Below are 27078 nucleotides of genomic sequence, written 5' to 3'. Positions count from 1 at the left end.
TTTTTGTAACCCTTCAGGGGTTAAGGAGAGACAATCTAGATATAAGAAGAATTCAATTACATTACCTGGAGGTAACAAGGGACTTAAAGCGGAGTTCTAGCCATTTCACTCACCTGTCCAACGGTCCAGCGATGCGGCCACCCGAAGCCTCGATCCTCTCCCTCGGCGCCGGCATCACTGCTGTGGGCACCCGGCTGTGACAGTTTGCGGCTTCACAGCCGGGTACCCACTGCGCATGCGCGAGTCGCGCTGCGCGTCTTGATTGGCCGGCAATCTTCTGGGACCTCTGACATGTCCCAGAAGATTGCAGGGAGGGGGAGAGGAGAACTTCCGCTCAGGGCGCCGCGTCGCTCCGAGCGGAAGTGGGAGCGGGTACCTGTCAAAACTAGGTACCCGCTCCCCCCCCCCAAAAAAAATGACATGCCAAATGTGGCATGTCAGGGGGTTAGAATACCTAAAGCGGAAGTTCCACTTTTGGGTGGAACTCCGCTTTAAGTCTTCGGACTCTGTTCTTTTTTCCAGCAACAAAAAGGGCCACCAGGCATCTAAATGGTCAATTGCTAGGTGGATTAATGCAGCTATTATGGAGGCTTCCTCTCAGATGGAATTGTCTCCCACCACTGGGAATCCGAGCACACTGTACTAGAGCTCTTGCCACTACATGGGCAGAAAAAGATGGTGCCACCACAGATCAAATTTGTAAGGCAGCTACGTGGTCCAGTTAACGTTTGTCATGACAGACTGGACCTTCTGTCAGCAGGGGATCAGGCTTTTGGCAGAAAGATCCTTCAGGCTGTTGTCCCTCCCTAGTTGGTAAGTCTTGTTTTATCCTCTCAGGTGCTGTCCTGAAAGACATTAAGGGAAAATCCAAGTTAGAATTAACAGTAACTTTTTTTCCAGGAGTCTTTCAGGACATCAGCAACCACTCCTTGTTTTTTTGCTGTTGTTAACCATATTATGATGTGTTCCAGCCTGGGCCGGAGGTATTCTACTACAACTGATGAGCTGTGGGGAGAAGCCTCCTTTAAAGTTTGGTGGAAGTGGTTTTTCCTGTTGGCAAGTGGGACGAGCCATCTCTCAGGTGCTGTTCTGAAAAAGTTACCAGTAAGTCTAACTTGGATTTTCTTTGTTACAAGTATCACCAGTCGCTTATTATTATATTTCTTAAGCTTGAGACTTTTTATGTTCACGCATGTTCGATTTTTTTGATTTTCATCTCATGGACACTTTTTTTTGCACTTTGTTTTTTTGTTGTTTTCATATAATTTTAAGCACTGAACTTTTGTGTTTTATCTTTACATGTGAACAAGCCCTTTAGGAAGATTTTCCGAAAATCCCCCTCTACAAATATAAATCTTTGGAAAGTATGTACCACCGCTTTTCTTGTTTTTCCAATGACTATTGCCCTCCCATTACAGATGCAGATGTTCCAAATTCTCTACCGAACAAATCACCACGCCTCACCCCCCCTCCATCCTGCTGCTTTCAGGATCGGCTTACAGTTGCAGAATTTTGCCCATTGGGACTTTAAATGAAGCGCCACACAACCAGTAATAAAAACATGGTACAAGTTTATTAAATATATGCCAGCAATAAAACTGTCATAATGTCAAACAGTTTGCCGACGTATATAAATCCATTACATGGTACATACAGTAATCAAATAGTACATATTACATATGTGGTAGCATCTGTGGTAACTCGACGCGTTTCGTGAGTTTTGTCTCACTCTTCAGGGGTTGATGCATAGGCCTAATCTATAAAGTAAAATTATTAAAAAAATATAACCTAGTAATGAACATGGAAATGTATCGGGTAGATTGGAATGTGGGAATCAATACTCATAAAAATGCAGGATGCTGCATGCCAAAATCGCACTGGCAGCTACCAGAGACGTCTGACCCGGGAGCTGTGGGTAAAGGTTCCAATATGGGCAGGCAGCACAAAACAGGACAGATGGAAAAAACGGGCCAACAGAACCGTTCAATATAACTTGCCAGGATGGTGGCTAGAAAAAAGGAGTGTAAATAGGTGGTGATGTGCACAATAAAAATATGTCAAATGAAAAATGATGCAAAAGGTAAAAAAAAATCCGAAAAAAAAAATGATTAAATAGCCAAAGACAACCTCATGGTACAATTAGGAGTAGTAAAACTGACCTGGACAGCTGAATTAAAAGAATCCACATATGAAATTAAGTGTATTGGTTATAAAGTATAAATGCAACTTGGTTATTTTTGATACTGGTACGTACAAAATATTTCCCTCTACTTGTCACACATACTTACTTTTTTGATCAATTTGACCTTGCACTACTGGGGTAATCCCATGCATTGGTGTCACTGCCTCACCAAGTTGCATTTATACTTAATAACCAATAAACTTAGTTTCACATGTGGATTCTTTTAATTCATGTGTGCAGGTCAATTTCACTACTCCTAATTGTACCATGTGGGTGTCTTTTGGCTATTCAATCATTTTATTTTTTTTTCCAGCTTTTTTTTACCTTTTCATCATTTTATTTATTATTATTGTGCACATCACCACCTACTTACACTCCTTTTTTCTATCCACCATCCTGGCAGGTTATATTGGACAGTTCCGTTTGCCCGTTTTTACATCTGTCCTGTTTTGCGCTGCTGGCCTATATTGGAACCTTTACCCACAACTCCCAGGTCAGACGTCTCCGGTAGCTGCCGATGCGATTTTGGCATGCAGCAAAGGATGCAGGATCTCTTAGTCTGATTCCCACATTCCAATCTACCTGATACATTTCCATGTTCATTTCTAGATTATATTTTTTTTTTTTTCGTTCAAATGGTTTTTATTGCATTTTATCAAACAAACCGGGTAAAGGAATTGAGCAGGCATAGTAAAAAGACAAAAATATAAATGCACTCAGATAAGACAGTTCCATCTACATGAACAGCAAGAGGTAATAGCAACAAAACTCATAGATTATATATTTTTAATCATCTTACTGTATAGATTATGTCTATGTATCAACCCCTAAAGAGTGAGACAAAACTCACGAAACGCGTCGGGTTACCACAGATGCTACGACACATGTACTATTTGATTTCTGTATGTACCATGTAATGGATTTGTATACTTCAGCAAACTGTTTGGCATTATGACATCTTTTCCCAGTTTTATTGCTGGCATATATTTAATAAACTTGTACTATGTTTTTATTACCTGTTGTGTGGCGCTTCATCTAAAGTCCCAATGGGCAAAAGTCTGCAATTGTATGTATAATGGGGATGGAGGCGCTTCGCAGGGCACTACCAACCAAATTTTGTTTCTTTCAGGATTGGCTGAGCTCATGAAACCACACATTTTAAGCAGCCCTGAAAGGGCCACTAGGGGGTGCAATATTATGTTCAGTCCATCCTGCTAATGTCAGGATGGAAGGGGACGGGGGGTCAGTGGTTTTTGTGAAGAGGCCCTCAATAGCTGCATTTGTAGTAGGAGGACGTGCATCATTTACAACAGGAGGAGGGCTGGTGTGTACAATTCTGAGGAGATAGAATTGCATTGGGAATTTTTGATAAATCTTCATGAAGGTGAACTTGTACATTGTAAGACCCAGAACTTTCCTATATCTGCCCCTGTATTATCAAGCCAGCCTCTATATATAGCTTCTATTATCGCAGCATGCATGTCTACAGTAACAGCTGAAACACAATTATTTCAGACACAAAGAACTCTGAAATATTAAAGACAATAACCGTATAATTTGTTTTGTAGCAGATCCAGTATGTGAAAGATTTGAAAGGGGGGGGTTGTGGAGAAGAGAAAATGAGATTTTCTTTACCTATTTACATAGGTTTCTTTACTACCGACTGCTAATTATAATGGCTTCCAATTCAACTGACCCGCTAACTACCTGTTGTTCTTTCTTCCAACATAATCAGCAGTACAGCAGCTCCTCCCAGCTCAGGTTAATGAGCTATTATACAGCTAGACTCTAAGGCGACACAAGGGAAAAAATAAAATCAGTCTTGGTTAATTCTAGATACATGGGGTGTTCTCAGATACAAAGAAGAGATCGTGGAGCAATACAAGCAATTTTCTCCATCCCATTACATCACATATAAAAGCATTGGCAGAGCTTCAATAGATCTGACTTGGAGCTCCAATTCCAATCCAAAACTACAGATCATGGCTGCCATTCTCAACCACAGAGGCGTTGGCTTTTGGGTTAAGGATTTCTATAGTCCTAATCAGGGAATTTTTTTTGCCAGAGAATAGGTGCCGGAACTCCCCTCTCCCAAATCACCCCTTGTCTCTGCCCCCGACTCACCTCCAAGCAACGTCCCATGTTTCCACCACCTACCCACCTCTATTAGATAAAACAGGACCAAGTATCATTTTTGTGGTGCTAAGTAATTTGAACGGAATTTGGTCATTTATAATAAGAAAAGCGGGCAAATGGATCCCATGCAGGCAGCGAGAATAGCCCCCTCCTCCAAGCAAAAATAGATCCCCCCTGCAAAAAAAGACGACCCCTAACAATAACAAATCCTCCCAGGAACAATAGACCGCTTGCAACAAAATACCACCTCGCAACGATACACCCCACCAGCAACAATAGATCCACCAGCAGCCAGCATTAATAGCAACAATGGCAATCTCCTCAACAGAAGCCCCCAACAACAATAGCCAGCCAGCGACAATAGATCCCCCATCAGCCAGCATGAATAGACCCTCCAGGAGGCAGCATTAATAGCAACAATAGGCCCTCTCCTCAACAGTAGAACAGTAGCCCCCCCCCCAACAATAGATCGGCCAGCAACAATAGATCCCCCATCAGCCAGCATGAATAGACCCTCCAGCAGGCAGCAAAAATAGACCCCTCTCCCAACAGTAGATCCTTGCCAGCAACAATTGACCCACTAGCAGCATGAGACCCCCCCCCCCCCCAGCAACAATAGATCCCCCAGCAGCTGGCATCATTGGACCCTTCAGCACACCTCACTACCTCTTGCTATTGCATACATTCAGTGTTGGAGGTGCCGGAACTGCTGAAAAGCCCTGGACATAACCCACATTTAACCTCAAAATTCCATTGGTTTTTATTTTCCCCTCCAAATCTTGTAACAGCATTTAACCTTCTCTTTTACCCTGTTCCTTTAGTCCCCGTTCACACTGGTAGGATTTCACAGTTTGAAAATTGCATGACAAGTTGTACCCTATTGCCAGCAATGGAACCATTCTTATCGCGGTGACTGATGTCGCAGCGATTGTGAAAGGTTCCTGCACTACTTTTTGCTTTTTTTTTTCTCTTGCATAGACTTCTGTTAAATGAAGTTGCAAGTCGCAATGAAATTGGCAGTGCAAATCGCACTGATGTGCGGCTTTGAAATCGAGCCGAAGTGGTGTGATTTCAAAACTGCACTCGTGAATGGGGGCTTAGAGCTTGATCACACATTTTGGTTAAGAGGTGGTAAAACCCTGTGGTTAAGGCCACACTTTTACCACCCCCAATAGCTACCTCCTTTATCTGCAGAGGCATTGGCAGGGGGTATACACATGCTGTGATCATGATGCTCTGGTTCGCAGCCAGGGTAGGAATTCTACCCTGTCTCTTTTAAGTGAATGGGGCTGCTTTGCAAACGCCCCATAATTATGTGCAATCCACACGATTGCAGCACGCTAGTGTGGGCTTCAAGAGGTTAAAGCAGGCGGTAAGGAGGCAATAGAATGCATCCTCACCCCTTGTCACAATGCTCTCTGAAGAGCAATCTGAACACAGATCACTCTTTAGAGAGCAAAATTCGTGTTCACAAGTCCTTAGTGAAACACCGCTTTTATTACTCACTGTGACCTTATCAACAGGCTTCTAAAATTCTTAGGGCAACTCCTGGGAGGTTAGTTACTATTGACTTAGGCACGCCCCCCATTATTACAACTCACAAAAACCCTATCCCTACTTAAAATGGAGTGTATTAAAAAAAAAAAAATCACAGAGCTATTTTTTTTTTTTCCGAATAACTTTTCTTGGTTCTGTGTGTCCAGATCACATTTCCTAATAAAGCTACTCAGTTCTGAGTGCCTTTTGGCACATGAAGCCGCACCATTTGTATCTTCGAGACCAAGCATCCAGATCCATACAAAAAAAAACGTGTTCATCATTTATTGTCCTTGCCTATTTTGTAAAATTAAATTCAGATCTTTTGTATCTAAATCAGTTGCCAGATTTTCACAGTAAAATGAAAAAAACTATTAAAATAAAAAAAAATTGGGAAAAACTTTTGAAATTGCTTTAACATTTTAAAACTTCAATTAGATTTTTAAGTATGTGAACAGCGGACCTTCCTGGCAAAAAGTTCCTGGACAAAAAAAAAAATGGTCTGTATAGTGTGCGCGTACATGCGTAAAAAGTCTTCTAGCTCTCGCAGTGAAAAATAATATAGGAGAGGTATGATTTATGCGCATACTTGTGCTTAATCATGTGCATAAAATACTAAATAGTAACAGATATTTTTTAACTGATCTAAAACCAGTGCTAGTTTACTTTTTTACACACCTACTGTATGTGTACTAGGGATCGACCGATTATCGGCAAAGCCTATATATCGAGGGCCGATATGCACTTTGCCCGATATATCAGACCAAGGTGGCCGATATTTCAGGAAAGTGCATGTACCGTAGTGATGCCTTCAGCTAGAGGCATCACCCCGGTACCAGCGTCCATAGCTGACGGTTGGCTGTCTTGTAATGACAACCAATGCGGCTGAGAAGCCGCTCGGCTGTCATTACAAGGAGCTGGAGGGGACGTGGAGGGGACGTTCCCCCACCCCCCCCCCCCCTTCCATGGCTTGCCCAGGTCTCCCGTCCTACCGGGCAACCAGCCTGCACGGCCGCCGAAGACCCGATCAAAGCCGCATTCGGCTCTGATCAGGTCTCCATGCAAAAACCCAGAAGTGATGTCATGACATCACTTCCCGGGTACTGGCGCCAAATTAAAGAAAATGACAGCATTCAAAACAGCCAAACTTGGTGTTTTGAATGCTTTTAAGTGCAGAGGAGGGGTTTGGGGTCTTTTAGACCCCCAGATCCCTCCACAACAGTACCTGTCAAGTAAAAAAAAAAAAAAAATATATATATATATATATATATATATATATATATATATATATATATATATAATATTTTTTTTTTTTTTTTTTTTAAATGTAAGAAAATATCGGCCCATATCAGCCGATACCGATCCGCGATGACCAAAATATCGGTATCGGCAATGAAAAATCAGTCGATCCCTAATGTCTACATTCACACCTGTATAAAAAAAATACTTAATGTAAAAAAGCAGGCCATTTGCTGTGCCCGTGTGCAAGAGCTCTCAGTAATTGGGTTTAGGTGTACTTTACAGGCTAAAGTGTTTTTTTTTTTTTTAAACCTTTTCTGAAAAAAAAAATAGTGTAGCCAAGGGCCCCGCAGTAGTGTAAAAAAAACTTAAAAACCAAGAAATCACCCGCGTTAAAATAAGTATAGCACTTAAAGTGGAGTACCAGCCTCAAGGGTGAAATTTAGATAAAAATACCCCCGGGACAGTCGGGTTAGTGCATTCCATAATGGATAGCCTCTGAACTGTCCCTGGTTGCACTTACCTTTTAGAAGAAATACTTACCTTGAAAATTTCTTCTCCAGAGCTCTCCAGAGCTGCCATGTCTGATGTGGGCACCTGAAGCCAGCGCATCCTCTTCTGCGTCCTCTTCCGTGTCCTCTTTGTCCCCGAATGCCCTGTACCGGCCCCGCTCGTCACTTCTGGGGCAGGCGCATCATCCCTGCAGAGCTTCTGGGCATGCCCAGAAGCTGTTTAGCAGGGAATGACGTGCCTGCACCCGAACTGATGAGCGGGGCCGGTGCGGGCGCATTGACTCCTGGGAGCGATGACGTTCAGCTCCCAGGAGTCAACGCAAACCGGAAGAGACGGCGCGGGCCGCTGCCGAAGAGGGAGGAAGTAGAAGGAAGGTAAGTATACTTTCTTAAAAAACATGGCAAGTAAAGAAAAAAAAAATCGGAAGCATTCATTTGTTTTTCAGGGCATTTACAGCAAGCAGATGGGCCAAAGTTGTTTTTGAGCCCGGAACTCCGCTTTAAGGCCTCTAAAGAAGTCCAATATGCAAATGAAAAACAATGTTCCGGAAAAGAGTCCATAAATGTTCAAAACTGCATGCAGGAGAAGTGTTGAGAAGAATCTACCACCGGAGGAAAGAGACACTTACCCCAAAAGTTGGACTACTTGTGCAAGAGTAATCAATAAAGCTTAGAAATATCTCACTCCAACTCTCCAATGCTATGGCATCAAGGATCTTCAATAAAATGGCATAGACCACCGTACATAGACTCTTATGATAGATATACTGTATGTAAGGATAAGCAGAAAAGAACCTCATTGCACAGTATTGCTCATAAATAATAATTGGTAAGATCCAAAATAATCACAAACCGAAGCATTAAAACCGCATGTAAGTCCTCATATGATAGCTGATGTTTCCATCCAACAGTATGGCCGACTAACCAACGTGCGGACATCACATGACCTAGCTCCTACTGATGTGTTTCGTCATAGTAGACGTCATCAGGGGCGATGCTGTTGTTGTCAGTGAATAGATGACCAGAAACTACAGATTGGCTATCACTGTTACAGGGAAAATTTATAGCAACACCCTGACATATTCCAGAGTGGCTTTCTTATTGATCCCTAAAATCAATTGCACAGGAGATGAGCAGAGATTTCTAAAGCATCATGCACACTAGGTGCTTAGCCCCTGTGTTTCAGATTCTGCCTTTTTTGTCACTGCAGAAGACTGTCCAGCCCCAGTTAAAGCACTCTGTAAACTTAAGGCGTAGGAGACAAACGCACCGGCTGGACGCTGTGGTACTAACATTTAGGGCCAAATGGCACTAAAAATTGGTATCACTCGGTACAACGGTCCAGCCCCTGCATTTGTCAGCCTTTCATAGAATTTTTACAGGCTGTAGGCAGCAAGGCTGGACAGTGCATCTGTGCATTCTGCCTGCAGGAAAACGCTGCAATCTAAGGCACAGGGCTAAATGCCTAGTGTGCATGAGGCCTAACATGTTTCATACCCAGCAACTAAAGGCCCATACAGCTGATTAGATAATCATATGAAAAATGCCGCTTTCAAAGTGATCATAATATAATCTGACTGTTAGTACACAGCTTTCGAGAGCTGATCACAACAATTCATGCAAAATCATCTGATGGGACAATCTTTTTCTTGTACAATACCAGATCGTACGATTTTTGTTTTAATCAGTACTATTGTCGTCTGACAACACAATACAAATACAATGCAATACATTACATCATTTCAAAAAAAATTTCTGTAGTACAAGAATTTTCGTAACTTTAGTAACCTCTTAGCATGCAAAAAAAAAAAACATGATCATTCGCCCCAATAATCCCATCGTGTGTCCCAGGCATTAGTTACACAATTGGGGTGCATGAGTCCTTGTCTGCTCATTTACTGTGAAACTGATTTTCTGGATCAATAAAGAAGCTGCTTTGGAATATGTCAGTGTGCCGCTATCTAGTTTTCCTGTAACGGTGATTTCTAGTGACAAGCTGTGTGGAATCCTGACTGTGGAGGACAAGAGCAGGTGTGTTTGACCTCCCTTTGGCCTACTTAAAGCTGCTTTTGCATTCCCATTGACCCAATAGCCATGTCAAACTGTTCAGATAACATAAGATCACTAGCAGAACCTGGATTTATCATCTGAAAACATGTTTGTTGGAAATTCTGAAGCCGACAGATGCCAGACCAGATGCTAGTAATGGGGGATCTGCTTGGCCTCTGAAAACATGCTTCCTCTTACAGCCATTTTGTTCCAGGATAAAACTAAATACCATCCAGGAACAGAAGTTGCATACTTAATGACAGTCACATGGTGGTGATTGCAGATTGCTGGGATAGAACATACTTCAGGCTTGGCTGCGTCTTGTTTTGTGAAAGTGATCGCTGCTGAATTCTATCCAGGAGTTTTATCTCCAGTGTCAGAGGCCAGTGTCTGTGCTTATGTCACTCCACATTACAGAGCTGTGATGGTGGGCTTAGAGAGCAGATATTCCAGAATTATTATGTCCCATATGCAGGAGCAAATCGCTCATCGCTAACCTGACTCATCCCAAAAGCCGAAGTCTCACTGCAGTTACCAAGGGAACCATCAGGATAAGTGATGTGGAGAGTGGGGAGTGCGCAAGGGTAATGGAGGGTTTAAAGAGACTGCTGAGGAAAAGAGCTTTAGTGCGACAGTCATGTAACAGTGCAAACCTTTCCTGCTTTCCCACTATGGGCCAAAATAAGACTTGTAGTGCAGGGTGTTATAGGAGACTGCAGGAGTTGCAATCAAGAGTAGAAGACTGAAGTAGTTTGACTGTCAGAAGTCCCTGGAAGTTAGTAAGTCCGAGGAAACTCTTGCCTGCAGTATGGTTACAGAACCTCCAGTGAAGCAGAACACTTAAGCCCCGTACACACGATAAGAAATTCGGCCGGGAAATTTCATCCAACAACCGATCTGCCGATTTTCGGCTTGTTAGTATGTTGCTTCTGACAACCGACTCCAACTTTTCGGCCGAAAAAATTCTGTTGTGCAGGCTATATAATTTTTGTCCTTCGTCAACACATGTCCGATTTTCTTATCATTATTAGTACAGATTTCGACGGGGAAAAAATCTTATGAGCAACACTAGGCATGCTCAGAGATGAAAGAACACATAGAAAGCAATCCAACACATGACATCACTTCTAAAATAGAATTCTGTCGTACAGGAAAATGCGTGTGCAGTCTAGGCACATTCCAACCAACAAAACACCACTCTGGACAAAAGACGGACGACCGGTCAGCGGAAATTCGTTGCATGTGTACGAGGCTTTAGGCTCCATCCACACTGGACTTTTAGGCCCGATAGATGCGGCTCTGAGGCATTTAGCTATGGGCAGAGGGCACAGGTGCCCAATCCAGCCCCATTGCTGACAGCCTGTGAAACTCTATAAGAGGCTGGCAACTGCTGAGGCTGGACTGTAAATCAAGTATTTTTGATTTTTTTATATTTTTGGGCTGTATGCGCCCAGGGACAAATTCCCGGGCATTTGTCATATTGTCCTAATAGTTCATACCGCTACGTGCATCATCTGGCTACAGCCAGTTGTCAGCCTCTCATAGTTTGACAGGCTGCCAGCAATGGGGCTGGACCGGGCACCTGACAGATGCTGGATCTTTTGTTGTGTCTGATGAAAAATTGACCTTATTCTGGAAGCCCAAGTTGGGTCACAAGACTTTGTCCCCTTCACTGTGGTGGACAAACTCCAAATGTGTTCTTTCCTCAAACATTTCTTTAGTTTCCTCTGTCCTCTCCCCTCTCTCTCTCTCTGTATTCTGCTTTCCCCTTTCTCTGTCTCCCACGCCTGGTCTTCCTCCTGTTTCTCGTCCATGAGTGGGAGATCCCTTCTCACACGTGGCCCAGGAGTGGGTGCTGATGAGAGCTTCCCCAAGAACCAACTCGTCATTACACACTGCCCTGTACAGCTCACACTGTCATAACCCTGCCTAGCTATATTGCTCAGCCGTTCTATAGTAATAAGCTATATACATGGAACAGAGTTCTATTACACCATCCAGATCTTTTATTAATGTTTTACAGCTGTGACTTTATCAATATGCTGGTGCACAACTTTCCTTGTACAAATCGGTGTTCATACTGCAACAAGAATTCTCTGTTTTTCTCTGCCACTTCTACTAAGAGATTTAAGTTCTCAAAAACTGCACGGGTTTAAAGTGCACATGAAATTGGGCAGACAGCTGTAAAGTAGGCATTGCACTTGTGAAACTTTTATAGTATTTGACAGCATCATCCATTGCATCATCTAATCCCTTTTTTTATATGCATATTACCATACCATGTCTACCTTTGCCCTATAGCACTAGATTTACTACCGTATTATAAGTTTCCTTTAAAGTAATTGTTTAAAGTAGTGTTTTTTTATTTTTATTAAAATAACAAACATGTTCTACTTATCTGCTCTGTGAAATGGTTTTGTGCAGCGCAGCGCCAATCCTCTTCTTCTGGGGTCCCTCTTTGGCGCTCTGGGATCTACTGCCTCCCCCCCCACCAGGTACCCCCATACCAAGCCACTTGCTATGGGGGCACTCTTATGTGCTCGCTCACAAGCCCTGCTCTGTGTGTCTGGCCCTGCCTCCTGCTGTATCTGAGCCAATGAGGAGCAAGAAAGCCTCATGTACATTGCTGGTTCAAGATCCGGCTCAGGTACAGTGGGGAAAATAATTATTTGATCCCCTGCAGATTTTGTATGTTTGCCCACTTACAAAGAACCCAAGGGTCTATAATTTTTACCATAGGTGTATTTTTAAATGAGAGAGATGGAATACAAGCGGTCCCCGGGTTACAAACTACTCCTACTTGCAAATGAAGGGAGACAAATTGATTAATCAATTAGTTGTTTTGGCCCTAGTTTGCACACATCTCAGGAGGGATTTTGGTCCATACTTTACAGATCTTCTCATAATCCTTAAGGTTTCTTAGCTGTCACTTGGCAACTCAAAGTTTCAGCTCCCTCCACACATTTTCTAGGGGATTAAGGTCTTGAGACTGGCTAGGCCACGCCATGGCCCTAACATGCTTCTTCTTGAGCCACTCCTTTATTGCCTTTGTGGTATGTTTTGGGTCATTGTCATTGTTGAAGACCCATCCATGACCCATCTTCAGTGTTTTGGCTGAGGGAAGAAGGTTCTTATCCAAGATTTTATAATGCATTGCCCCCTCAATGCAGGAAAGCCGGCCTGTACCTTTAGCAGCAAAACAGAGCCAAAGCATCAGGTTTCCACCTCCGTGCTTGACTGTAGGGATGGTGCTCTAAGGCAGTGTTTCTCAACCTTTTTCCAGTTGGGATGCCCTTGTAAAGTATTTTCAGTCTTGAGGCACCCCTGTCCCAAGGTTCAGTTCACGTTACTGTATGTCACAGAACACGCAAACAATCAAGCTTGTTCCTGACACACAGACAAATGCTCTGCTCTTTAGGGTTGCCAATAATTCTTAACGGTACCCCACACATTGGAAAACATGGGGTGCTTTTGGTGTGGCGTAATTTAAAAAAAAAAGGGTCAGGGACTTCTTTCCCTGCATTTCTGCTGGGTAGGGAAGCCCATTGAAATTAATGGGCTGCCCTACATGTAGTATGCAGCAATGCAGATGTGAACCAAGGGCTTGTTCACATGTCAGGTTGGAGGGATGGTAAAACCACATGGTTGAGTTGTTTTTACCACCACCAGATTCTACCCCTTTAGCTGCAGAGGCAGCAGCTGGGGGTGTACACATGCTGTGGCTGCAGCTGGAGGTATACCCAGGGTAAATGGGGCTGCACTGCACCTACTCCACAACTGTGTGCATTGCACGGTTGCGTATGCTGATGTTGCATTTACAGGCTTAAAACAGATGGTGAGGAGGCAACATTTTACCTCTTTACCGCCTGCCAAATGCCTCTGAAAAGCAATCTGAGCATGGATTGCTTTTCAGAGGAGCAGCAGTCCTTGCTGCTATCACAAACCAGCCCTTAAAAGCATTTCTAAAGGTATGGGAATAGGGGGGGAGGGGGTTAAGAATTAAAAGTAATGTGTGTGTGTGTGTGTGTGTGTGTATGTATGTGTGTGTGTGTGTGTGTGTGTGTGTGTGTGTGTGTGTATATGTATATATATATATATATAATATATACACACACACATGCACAGAGTATATATGCACACATACACACACACGCGTACACAAATACAGACACGTGCACACATGTACACACACACACTTGCATAAATAGACACATGCATACACATACATACATATGAACAAACACACACGTATAAAGCCCTTTTAAAACATTCTAGCACAGTACCTTTTTCTCATTCATCCAGGTACTGCACTGTAGGGGGAGACAGAGCGCGCAGCACACTCCTCCTCCCTTTACTTTCATTTTTGATGCTGACGGAACTCCCTCGCAGTGCCGATGTACAGTTCGGCAGGGGATCTGGAGATTGGGCTCATCTTACAGCCCTTATATCCCATGATTCCGTGGCATACCTCGGGACCTCTGGGGGCACACTGGTTGAGAAAGGCTGCTCTAAGGTCATAGTCAGCATTGTTCCTCCTCCAAACATGAGCCCCCCTCCTCAAGAAGGCACATGTATAGTAATGCCAATGAACATCTAAATGATTTAGAAAAGGGTTGGGAGAAAGTGCTGTGTTGAGATGAGACCAAAATTGAGCTCTTATAACTTGGCTTGGTGTGTTTGGTGGTAGAAAAATTATGACTATGACCCTAAGAACACCATCCCTACAGTCAAGCACGGTGGTGGAAACATTCTGCTTTTGGGGCTGTTTCTCTGCTAAAGGTACTTTTGTTGCATTGAGGGGCCATGTATTGTAAAATCTTGGATGAGAACCTTCTTCCCTCAACCAGAACACTGAAGATGGGCCATGGAGGGGTCTTCCAGCATGACAGTGACCCAAAACATACCGCCAAGGCAACATAGGAGTGGCTCAACAAGAAACACATTAAGTTCATGGAGTGGCCTAGTCACCAGCCTTAACCCTATGGAAATGTATGAAGGGAGCTGAAACTTCAATTCGCCAAAAGACCGCCAAGAAATTGTAAGGATTAAGAAAAGATCTGTAAAGAAGTATAGACCAAAATCCCTCCTGAGATGTGGGAAAACCTGGTCACCAACTACAAGAAACGTCTTCCCTCTGTGCTTGCCAACAAGGGTTTCTCAACCTAGTACGAAGTCATGTTTTTGCTTGGGGATCAAATACTTATTTTACTCACTGAATTGCAACTTCATCGATTTTTAGCTGATATTCGGTCTTTATTATTTAAAATACACCTATGCTAAAAATTGTTGACCCTTCATTTCTTTGTAAGTGAGTAAACTTACAAAATCTGCAGGGAATCAAATAATAATTTTTCCCCACTGTAGATCCTACTGGACTGCTCTGATGCTTTAAGACCACTGCTGCTGTATGCCCCAGAGACTGTCTGATCAGGAAAAATTACTGCTGCTGTCCCTGGGTTCTGCTGCTGAATGTGGGAGCTCACCTGCCCGGTGCTGCCACTGCCAATCTGCAGAGAGACTGTGACTGATCATTATCCCAGATAGAAGCCACCCTGCTGTGATTCTATTAAGCAAGGTACTGCTGCAACTGATGCATACCAGATTTACTGCTGACATACAGTATCAAGAAGGGCGGAAACTACCTTCAGTCAAATCCAGTGACTCTGTGCTGGGTGTCCCAGGTAAGGGAGGAGTCAGTGTGATGGACTCCAGAGTGTTGAGAGACTTTTGGCCACTATCTTTGTCACATTCTTGCTTAAAAGTACAATACTACTCTCTTCTGGGACCCTCGGGTGATTTGTTTTGAGGAGTGTTTCCCTTTTTTTTTTGTTGGGATTACAAAACTGTTTAGGGCACTCAAATATAGACTTTGGGGCCCAACACCAACCACTGACAGCCATTTACGACTGGCTGGTGGGAGGGCGATGAGGAGGGACTGTGGTAATATAGTCCATGTGTGTATCTCTCATATTTAGGGCACCCCGTTTAGTCAGGACTTAGGAGGTTTAAACCTTGCCTTTGAACCAGGCAGCTAGGTTCCCATTATACATGATTCTGATGCGATCTCATTATGTATTAATCTTGTTAATGAAGGTTTTGAAGTGGTCCCATGGCAAGGTGTTCAAGCTTTCCCTTGAAAAGTGTCAGTTCCATCAACCATTTGTCCCCTATCTTGGGCATTTTGTTGCCACTAAAACCTTTTGAGCCCAAGAAATTGGAAGCTGTCACTTCTTAACCAAGGCCCTACAATGTAACCCAACCTCTATATGAATTTCTGTGAAGTGAAGATGGAGAAGATGACTCTGTTTTCAAGACAGGCCTGTCAGTTCAAAGGTCTCAGAAAGGATTGATACTGGACGTATGGTCTGACTAGTGTAAGCTTGGTTTCCTCCAGTTGAGTAGGAGCTTGACCAATGCCCCTCTTATAGCTCAATGAGCAGAGCAGGGTCAACATAAACCAGATGTTGATGGTAGCCGAGACAGACTAGGTGGGGTGCTGTATCAGGAGCACGAAGGACACATACGGCCTGATGCATATGTGAGCTGGAGCCTTATCCCTGCTGAAAAGAGCTATCCCCTGCACAGGCTAGAATTTCTTGCTTTAAAGTAGGCAGTGGGGGACAAGTTGAAGGATGAGCTATATAGTTTGAACTTCAAAGTCTAGACAGATAATCCCCTTGCTTACATACTCACCAATGTCAAGCTGCATGCCATAAGGCATTGGGGGTTAGCTGCCCTATCTAGCTTCCACTTTAGCCTGAAGTACCATTCAGGAGTTGTATGTACGGAGGTTGATGCACTGTCAAGAAGACCTTATGATTCTGACACTCCCTATGAAGAGTGAACCCGAATGGCATTGAGGGGATGAGCAATCAAGTCAAAGGAGCAATGGGGAATTAAGTTATTAGAGTCACTGCTATAAGTGTCCCAAAGCACCACTGCAACTTGACCTACTCTCTCTAGGAAAGACTTGAAGAAAGGACCAAGTGGAAGATCCTGTTTGTAGTCTTAACCTATAAATCCTAAAGAGTGATTGTCCAGAGCTCCTGCTAACAATTTCTCCAAAAAAGAGCAAAACTGGCTGGAAAAAATTGGGATCCTATACAGCTGTGTGATGGGGTGATCTACCAAAGGGGCCACTCAGATGATCCCGATCACAAGTGCCAATAGTTTCACTGGAGATACATAGAGAAACTGTATTGCCACTTTGCAGGATGACATGGTCACTTAGGAGCAGGGAGGGCGTTCAAATTAGTGCGAAACCAGTTCTACTCACCCTGCAAGAGGCTGGAATTGAAATTTACTGCCACTCCTTTCTACACTTCATCCAGAGTACAATTTTGCCCTTCAGAGCTGCTGCAATGGGCCCCCTCCACGGTCAAGGATTCATGGAGTTGGTATGTATTGATTTCCTATGTCTGGAGCCCAATATGTGTGGATTAGAAAATGTCCTTGTGACAGACCAATTTCACCTACTATGACAATGGTTCTGGTAGAGAAGTTCTTTGTGCACTATGGGTGCCCCTAAAGAATCTACCCTGATCAAGGCTGAGATGTAGAGCTGACTTGTCACACAGCTGCTAGACCTGTTGGTACAAAGGACAATGCCAATGAGGTTTGGCAGAGAGGCTGTCTGCCAGTGGACTTAGCCTTTGGTACCTACATCAACCAGATGTCTGTTACAACTCACCAAGGATATGTGGATCAGCTCAGCAAGAGTCTGAAAACGGCATGTGAAAAGGCCCAGGCTGTTTCAGGTGTTCTAGGACAATATAACAAAAAACATGATCTAAGAGTTAGAATTCAGAACGTACAGCTAGATATTCGAGGAATGCTGAGGAATCTGGGTGGAATCTGGGTATCTCCAGAAGGCACAAGCTAGCTGACTGCTGAAGTTCCCAAGTAACTGGATCATTGAAAGTCTAGCATCCAAATGTTCTGCCCTGAGCAAAACTGTTTGGATGTCCCAGCAGACTGAACCATCCTTTACTGGTGCATTATTTTCAAGGCAAGCGCCAGTAACCCAATCACAATCTTCTTTACTGTTTGTGGAATAGGAGGAAGACCTGAGGAAGAACTGGCTGTGTCCATCTGAGCCAGTGGATGCCACTCCATCCATCTGCCACAGAGGCTTTTTATGGGGACTCTCATGCCTGATGCCCTTGAATCTGTGCCTTAGACCCAAGAGGGAGAAAGACAGGAGGAGTATTCCATTAAGTTGGTTAAGAGGGAAGTGGAGATCCCTTAGCCAGCCCCTGAATTAATCTGATGAAGAGCTGCCAGAAAAAGGTCAGTCAAATCCTAAGGAACAATCAGTGTTTGATATGCCCTCTCAAAAAACTCAACTCCCTAGGCCAAAGTATCCACAGCCTGAGGAACCTTAGGGATGCCGATACTGTCTGCCGTGGTTTTGGAGGATAGACGCTGGACCACCTCTTGACACACCTTGATTGGAGTTCCTGATGCCTTCTCCCTTTATATGGAAATGTCATTAAATTAATCTGACCTCAAGGGTCAGATATGCTTAGTTGTAAATGTAAACAGTTTTATTGGTAATCTTATGTCCTATTTAATATTCTTTTATGTTTGCCTGTAAAGAGGTTACAAAGATGAGGGAGTATGTAGCCAGGTAGCACTTTGAGGGGGGTGTGTGCCACCCAGCACGGAATCCAGCTCTGAGGAGAGCTCAACTCATACTGCTGTGCTGCTGCAATCTCTCTCTCTCTCCCCCGACGACGTCATCATCTGATGAGAAACGCTGCGTCAGGCGAGACTGGGTGCGCATGGCATCATCACGCTGGGACGCAGCGGCCATCTTTTTGGTTGGAAACCGGCATTACACATATGCACTGATGCTGATCCTGCTTAATGTGAGCGGCTGCCTCTGAGAGAGGATCTGCTGTCTCAAGGGCCGATCTTCCATCCTGCTTTACGGTCGCTGGCTTTAACGGCTTGGCTGTTGAAGGCCAGATGTTGAGAGACAAGGGCATCTCTGATTCTGTGATTCCAACCTTGTTGAGGGCTAGGAAGGCGACTTCCAAAAAGCTTTATCATCGTACTTGGAAGATGTATATTGCCTGGTGTGAGTCGCAAGGGTTGCATCCCCGCTCTTTTTCAGTGGCGAAGGTCTTCGCCTTCTTGCAGAAAGGTGTGGAGCAAAGTTTGGCTTTGGGCACGATTAAAGGTCAGGTGTCGGCCTTAGCCATTTACTTCCAATGTCTCTTGGCGACTAATTCCTCGATTTGCACCTTTTATTCAAGTGGTGCGTCATCTGGCCCCACCGAGGAGATCTCCTTTACCTCCGTGGGATCTGAATTTGGTTTTGTCCGTTCTTCTTCAACGTCCTCCCTTTGAAAATATCAGAGAAATTTCTCTGCCTTTGCTGTCAGAAGGTTGCCTTCTTGGTAGCTATCACCTCTGCTCGCAGGGTGTCTGAGTTGGCGGCTCTGTCTTGCCGCTTGCCATATCTGGTAGTTCATAGGGATAAGGTTGTTCTGTGACCTAACCAATCCTTTCTTCCTAAGGTGGTGTCAGCGTTCAACCTTTAATGAAGATATTGTTTTGCCTTCGCTCTGTGCTAAGCCCAAGCATCCCAAGGAATTTGCTTTGCATTCGCTGGATGTGGTTCAGGCGATCAGGGTTTACCTGTTGGCCACAGAATCCTTTCGGACGTCTGATTCTCTTTTTGTCCTTCCTGAAAGTTCTCGTAAGGGTTCGGCTGCGTCTGCTGCAACCATATCGAAATGGATCAGACAGACTACTGTTCAGGCCTTTTCATTGAAGGGTCAGGTTCCTCCTTTCCCTGTGAGGGCGCATTCTATGAGAGCACCGAGTGCCTCTTGGGCTTTGCTTCTGTGGCTCTGGTGTGTAAGGGGGTGACCTGGTCGTCTGTACACACCTTTACAAAATTCTACAAGATTGATCTGCTGGCATTCTCGGATGCTTCCTTTGGCCACAAGGTTTTGCAGGCTGCTGTTTGACGAAGAGACTTGGTTTTTTCTCTTCAGGGGTTAATTTTCATTTTGGGGTAAGCTCCTGTTGGTTTAGTTGAGCTTCTGTTGCCCTGTTGGCTACGTTTTTAGCCTTGGAAATGCGTTAACTATTTTTGGTTGCGTTCTTCCCACCCCTCATGCCTACACTGCTTTGGGATGTCCCATTCGTGAAAAAACATTGAGAGCTGCGTCTGTCGGGACATAAGAGAAATTTGGATTTTTGTAAGGACTTACCATAAAATCCTTTTGTCTGAGTCCTCTGGCAGATGCAGCTCCCGCCCCTCTGTTTGGGGTTGGTTGTGTTTTCTTTCACTGCTTGCTACAAAACTGATTAGTGAGCACAGTGTGTCTGGGGTAATGTCATGAGGGACAGCCCCTATAGGCGTGTCAAGTGAAAAGTTTTCACTGCCTAGTCTACTCCTGTAGATGGCGCATTACCCATTCGTGAAGAAACATTGAGCTGCGTCTGTCAGAGGACTCAGAGAAAAGGATTTTATGGTAAGTTCTTACAAATCCAATTTTTTTTTTTTTTTTGTGACTGTAAATGGTCAATGTTTAAAAAAAAAATGTAAATAAACATGATCTACTTACCCACTGCAAAGGTTTTGCATATAGCAGCCCTGATCCTATCCTTCTTCAGTCCTCTGCGGGCACTCCTGGCTCCTCTCCCCTCCTGAGTGTGCCCATAGCAAGCCATTTGCTTCAGGGGCACTTGTGCATACTCTTTCCCGAGCCCCACCCCATCTCTGCATTTGATTTACAGAAGCCAATGGCTTCTGCTACTGTATCTGAGCCAATGAGGAGGCGGAGAGCCGAGTGAGCTGCTGCTTTTGTGCACATCGCTGGATTGTGATCTGGCTCAGGTAAATAACCGGGGCTGGGGAAGCTACTTGCAGAAGGTTTTTACCTTGAAGCAGGGCTGGCCCAAGACATTGTGCTGCCTGGGTCCAAGAATGAAATGCTGCCCCCCCCCAAAAAAAATCACGCCCTCCAAGAGCCCCCCACATTCTATAGGACTATGAAAGCAGTCAGAGGGGTGTGAGTGTGTACGGAGTGACAGCAGGAGCAGGACAGAGCAGTAGACACTGGGCAGATGAGCGCACCAGGCTTTCTACTGTCTATAGTGCCACAGTGCCCTGATTTTGATGGTCATCCATAATTTTCTCACTCATTTGTTCTCTTCGGTTTGATTTTTTTTTTTTTTTTTTTTTAATAACCCTTTTGATTACGAATTTGCTGTAAAAATTCTGCACTGCAGCACAATGGCATTCAATCTCTTGAAGTTCTCCAGGCTTTAAGCTAGTTATACGTGGCATGCATTAGTCAACTCCCCTATCCACGCTAAACAGCTTGAATGAAGGATTCTCCACTGCCAGCTATTGTATTCAGGTAGCCTCATCACCCGCCGCTAACTCTCAAACTCTACTATTCAGTAGGACTAAGTTTTCACTTTTACAACAGATTGTAGTAAGGCAGAAGCATAGCACCATGAAGTTAAGGTAAAGGCTTCTTTAGCAGTCTTACTCGAAGTATTGAGCCTGGATTTGGGCCTTACAGTGCCGTGACTGCACTTTAACTTTCATATCTGCCCCTGCAGCAGCTTATATTTTTCTTCCTTTTTTCTCCCCCACCCCTCCATTTATCAATGGGGGCGAGATAAATCCATCTATAATTCCCAAGTTGTAATTTGGCTTCACAGAGCTGGGGACTCGTGTGGGAAGGAGAGCGAGTCACAAGCACCCCCATACCCAGAAATATCAGCTTTTTTTGTTTCATGCAATCAGACAGTTCAGCAAGAAAACAAAATTGTAAGGTTATGTGCTGATGCCGGACCCGCATTTTTGTGAATTACAGGTTCACTTTAATATTGAGGTAAAAGGCACTGGGGCTCAAGTGGTTATCTAACTTTTCAGAGTACGGCTAATTACATTTGCATGATGTAAGTCTATTTAGGTACACGCTGAATATATATGCAGAGTAACTTGGCATTATGCAGCAAAGTAGTTTCACCACCGTGGGGCTTTCCCACATGGCCACCCACACAGCCAGTGTCAGGGATCCCCTACATGAAGCACGCATTTTTCTCTGCCCCCGTCATCACATTTTCTCCCACACTTCTGCTTTTCCATGGCTCTTCACTGGCTCAGTGGTATGAAATTGTGACTATGCAGTACATACGATGTCATATCTCCTTATACTGTGCACATGGTTATACATAAAAGCATGCAAGGATCATGCAGCAAGATAATAACCGTTACACCTTTTTTTTTCTTGATTGAAAATCTGCTACTGATGTACACAGCCCATAACGGGGCTCTCACCAGCCGCTTGCAAAGCCAGAATAGGGAAGTTAGTTCTTTTCACTATTCATAATGCAAATATCTCATGTGCCTGACCTTTCAGTGTTAAGACACCACCAAGATAATACGCTTCACTAATTAATAATCTGAAAGTGAAGCCGACACCATGCATCTTCTACACTGGGTATAGAAAAGAATCAGCCCTCCCCCCTAAAATAATCGCATTTTTTTCTTTGCAGCCTGAAACAAAGACAGGCACAGTTTTTGTTTTACCCAGCTGTATTTACTCTGTACGACCTTAAAACATTTAAGTGAAAGATCTAACACCAACATGTTAGAAAAAAAAATTAAAAAAATCACAAACCGAATAACTAAATTGGAAAAAGGATCACCCCCTTGTCAGTATTTTGTTGAACCCCCTTTAGCTTTAATTACAGTCATTAGTCCGTTAGGAAATGTCTCTACTAGACTTTGCATTATTTGCCCACTCTTTGCAGAACTGCTCAGGTTTAGTTCAATTTGATGGTGACCGTTTGTGGACTGCAGTCTTTAAGTCATTCCACAGATTTTCAAAGGGGTTGAAGTCTGAGCTCTGACTTGGTCAAGTAAGGACATTCATTTTTTTCTCCTTCAGCCCCTGTGTGATCATTTTTTCTGTATGCTTTGGGTCATTGTCATGTTGGAAGGTAAACCTTCTTACCATGGACCACTTTCTGGCATAGGGCAGCAGATTTTCCTCAAGAATTTGACAGTATCTTGCCCCATTCATTTTTCCTTCTATCCTGACAAGTGCTCCAGTCCCTGCTGCAGAGAAACACACTCATTACAGAATATTACCACCACCTGTGGGAATGGTGTTATTTGGATGGTGAGTTGTATTGGATTTCCACCAGACATATTTGGTGTTGAGGTCAAATAATTCAATTTGAGTCTCATGTGACAATAACACCTTTTCCATGTGGCCTCAGAATCTTCAAGGGGTGTTTTGGCAAAGCTCGGTCATAACTGCATGTGGCTTTTTTCTTGCAACCCTCCAATACAAGCCACATTTGTGGAGAATTTGTGTTATTGTTGTCACATGCACACAATGACCACTCTTTGTCATAAATTCCTGCAACTGATTCAGAGTTGCTGTAGGCCTTTTGGTAGCTCTCTGACCAGTTTCCTCCTTTCTCTTTCATCCAGTTTGGAGCAATGTCCTGATTCAGGGAGGGTCTGTGTTCTACCAAATACCTTCCATTTCTTAATAATAGACTTCACCGTGTGTCTAGGAATTTAAAAAGCCTTTGACATTTGTTTGTATCCATCTCCTGGCTTGTGCCTGAAATCTTTTGACAGTGCCTTGCCACCCATAGTTGATTGTTTACTTTAATTGCACCACCAGGGACTGAAATGCTCCAGGAAAGTTCTTTCCATGCTGAGCTAATAAAAATGATCACAGTTGAGAGTCAAATGGTTTTGTGCCATTGAGAAGATGATTAGCTACACCTGATTGAGTTGAGTTTACAAGTCATTTTTAGGAGGGGGTGATCCTTTTTCCAACTCAGCGATTCTGTTTTTTTATTTTTTTTTCCTGACATGTTGGTGTTATATATTTTACTTGGATGTTAAGTCACACTGAGTAAACCACAGCTGGATAAAACATTAATTTCAGGCTGCAAAGCAACAAAATGTGATTATTGTAAAGGGCGGGGGGTGATTCTTTTCTATACCCACTGTAAATGCTAGTGAACTCTGTTCTATATTATAACCAAAATCTGCAACACAAGTACACCGTCAGCTATAAACCAAGAAGCTGTGATAAAATGTTGTTAAATGTATCCAATTGGTATAAAACCGATCCTTGTTATGAGTGACGTGCAAAGCTTTCTTCTTTTCTTGCCAGTACAAAAGAATTCCAGTTTATATCCTGCTGTTACTAAGGAATACTAAGTGCCTATACTAGCACTCTGTAACGTCTATGTTTAGTAAATGCAGCTGGAGGAATAGGTGAATTACACACCAGGGAACCATTTCTTAATGTCGTTCATTGTGTCCTGCTTCGTCTAGTAGTATGAGTGTTCTATAGTAGTCAAAGTCACCAGACTAATCAGGTTGATTTATGCTGCTGGCGGAGACATACCCAAATGATCAGTAAAATGTCTGGTGGTTTAGATTCTCAGAATTAAGTGGTTGAACCCTTGCATATACCCAGTGAAGTGATTGGCCTCAGGTGATACACAGAGATGGAACAAATCCTCCTACAGAAGTTGTACCTGTTTATCGGCAGTCTTCTCATCTCTACATCTGTTCACAGTGCTGAATTTTAAAGCTGGTCTAAAAGTTTAGAAAACCGGGGATGGAGGGCTGAAATTACACTCTGCAAATCTCAGTGAGGAGAGCTATAAGAGCTGATTGGAGGGAAGGGACACACTCCCCTTCACACAGTACACAGGGCCAGAGCTGAGGCTGCCAATCAGATGGAGATCCCTCCCCTGTCACCTTTTTAATTTTGGTATCAGAAAAACTTGTCAGAAGTGATTTGTGCAGATAGCAGAGGAAGGAGGTAGCAAACAGAAGTTACACAAAGTACTCTGGATTGAGACAAGTACACACTATAGAGGGATATGATTTGTTCATATTTCATGTCTGAGGTTTACAACCACTTTAAGTGAAAGCATAAAAGACTCCGAGCTGGTCAAACCGTTGGTGCACAGATTTGCCAAAGGGCTTTGCCAGGACCCGAAGTCTGGGCAGTCTCCTTCAGCACAACTGTGCACAGGCTGTGATGGCAGCACCAGGAGAGGGGAGGGATTGAGCCATCTAAGAGAGGAACTGAAGGTCTTCTTTAACCAGCTATGGGATGTATCTGGATTATGAAAGTTTAGCTACTTAGTTACTGGCATTTGGACAGGATTGGTGAGGAGTGCAGAAAGAGCATAATGTGTTAAGTAGTATACAATGAAAACCCCTTTCTTAGAATTACCTGCTACATCTAGTGAAGTATTTTATACTACATTCTAGTTGACATACAGTTGTGCTCATAAGTTTACATACCCTGGCAGAATTTATGATTTCTTGGCCATTTTTCTGAGAATATGAATGATAACACAAAAACTTTTCTTTCACTCATGGTTAGTGTTTGGCTGAAACCATTAATTATCAATCAACTGTGTTTACTCTTTTTAAATCATAATGACAACAGAAACTACCCAAATGACCCTGATCAAAAGTTTACCCTGGTGATTTTGGCCTGATAACATGCACACAGGTTGACACAAATGGGTTTGAATGGCTATTAAAGGTAACCATCCTCAACTGTGATCTGTTTTCTTGTAATTAGTGTGTGTGTATAAAAGGGCAATGCGTTTCTGGACTCCTGACAGACTCTTGCATCTTTCATCCAGTGCTGCACTGACGTTTCTGGATTCTGAGTCATGGGGAAAAGCAAAGGAATTGTCAAAAGATATGTGGGAAAAGGTAATTGAACTACATAAAACAGGAAAGGGATCTAAAAAGATATCCAAGGAATTTAGAATGCCAATCAGCAGTCTTTCATCTCTAATCAAGAAGTGGAAAACAAGGGGTTCTGTTGAAACCCAACCACGGTCAGGTAGACAAACTAAAATTTTAGCCACAACTGCCAGGAAAATTGTTTGAGATGCAAAGAAAAACCCACAAATAACTTCAGGTGAAATGCAGGACTCTCTGAAAACATGTGGTGTGGCTGTCTCAAGATGCACAATAAGGAAACACTTGAAGAAAGATGGGCTGCATGGTCGAGTCGCCAGAAGGAAGCCATTACTACGCAAATGCCACAAAGTATCCCGCTTACAATATGACAAACCGCACAGAAACAAGCTTCAAACCTTCTGGCACAAAGTCATTTGGAGTAATGAGACCAAAATTGAGCTTTTTGGCCACAACCATAAACGCTACATTTGGAGAGGAGTCAACAAGGCCTATGATGAAAGGTAAACCATTCCCACTGTGAAACACGGAGGTGGATCGCTGATGTTTTGGGGGTGTGTCAGCTACAAAGGCACAGGAAATTTGGTCAGAAATGATGGAAAGATGAATGCAGTATGTTATCAAAAAATACTGGAGGAAAATTTGCATTCATCAGCCTGGAAGCTACGCATGGGACGTACTTGGACATTCCAACATGACAATGATCCTAAACACAAGGCCAAGTCGACCTGTCTGGCTACAGCAGAATAAAGTGAAGGTTCTGGAGTGGCCATCTCAGTCTCCTGACCTCAATATCATTGAGCCACTCTGGGGAGATCTCAAACGTGCAGTTCATGCAAGACAGCCCAAGAATTTACAGGAACTGGAGGCTTTTTGCCAAGAAGAATGGGCAGCTTTACCATCTGAGAAGATAGAGCCTCATCCACAAATACCACAAAAGACTTCAAGCTGTCATTGATGTTAAAGGGGGCAATAATACACGGTATTAAGAACTGGGGTATGTAAACTTTTGATCAGGGTCATTTGGGTAGTTTCTGTTGTCATTATGATTTAAAAAGAGTAAACACAGCTGATTGATAATAAATGGCTTCAGCCAAACACTAACCATGAGTGAAAGAAAAGTTTGTGTTCTCATTCATATTCTCTGAAAAATAGCCAAGAAATCATAAATTCTGCCAGGGTATGTAAACTTATGAGCACAACTGTAAAAGCATGATTTAAAGTCTCCCTTATATTTGCATAATGAAAATGCATTGTATTTTAATTTAGGGTGAGGATCTTCAAACTGGGAAAAGTGTCAAAGGAAGAATTTTATCAGGTAAGACTGGGTGTTCAAAATCAATCTGTGACCATGCTATGAACATTCAAATATTTATATAGTCTTTAACAAACAGTAAATGAGCTTTAGTTTAAAACTCCTAATGTCCTCTGTAGCTGCTAGCACTGTGGAGCAATGTATCCAAAGTTCATAGCAAAAGCACTAAAGGTCTTCAGCTGTCAGCGCCCCCCCCCCCCCCCTCCTGAACCATACCAGGCCACATGCCCTCAATATGGGGGGATGCTACTCATTCACCAAAAAAATGTAAAAAATAAATAAAAACGCAACACAAGTTTTTGAGAAGTCCTTTATTGAAAAATATCAAAAATTTTAAAAAATGTCCCCCACTGTAGATCCATTGTCT

At 43.3% G+C, this 27078-nt stretch overlaps 1 protein-coding gene across 1 annotated transcript in view; it reads left to right on the top strand.

Moving 5' to 3' along the window:
* Positions 1-27078, top strand: part of PEBP4 (phosphatidylethanolamine binding protein 4) — a 135962-nt gene that overhangs the window by 73722 nt on the left and 35162 nt on the right. Inside the window, exon 4 of the mRNA XM_082254565.1 lies at positions 26666-26714. Within this exon, the coding sequence (XP_082110691.1) occupies positions 26666-26714 (49 nt within the window). The remainder of the gene's footprint in view (positions 1-26665; positions 26715-27078) is intronic.

This window comes from Pelophylax lessonae, assembly GCF_965119305.1.
Source record: "Pelophylax lessonae genome assembly, chromosome: 4".
In the NCBI taxonomy this organism is placed as follows: domain Eukaryota; kingdom Metazoa; phylum Chordata; class Amphibia; order Anura; family Ranidae; genus Pelophylax; species Pelophylax lessonae.
The sequence above is the reverse complement of the archived record's forward strand: the minus strand, read 5'-3'. Positions and strand labels throughout refer to the sequence as shown.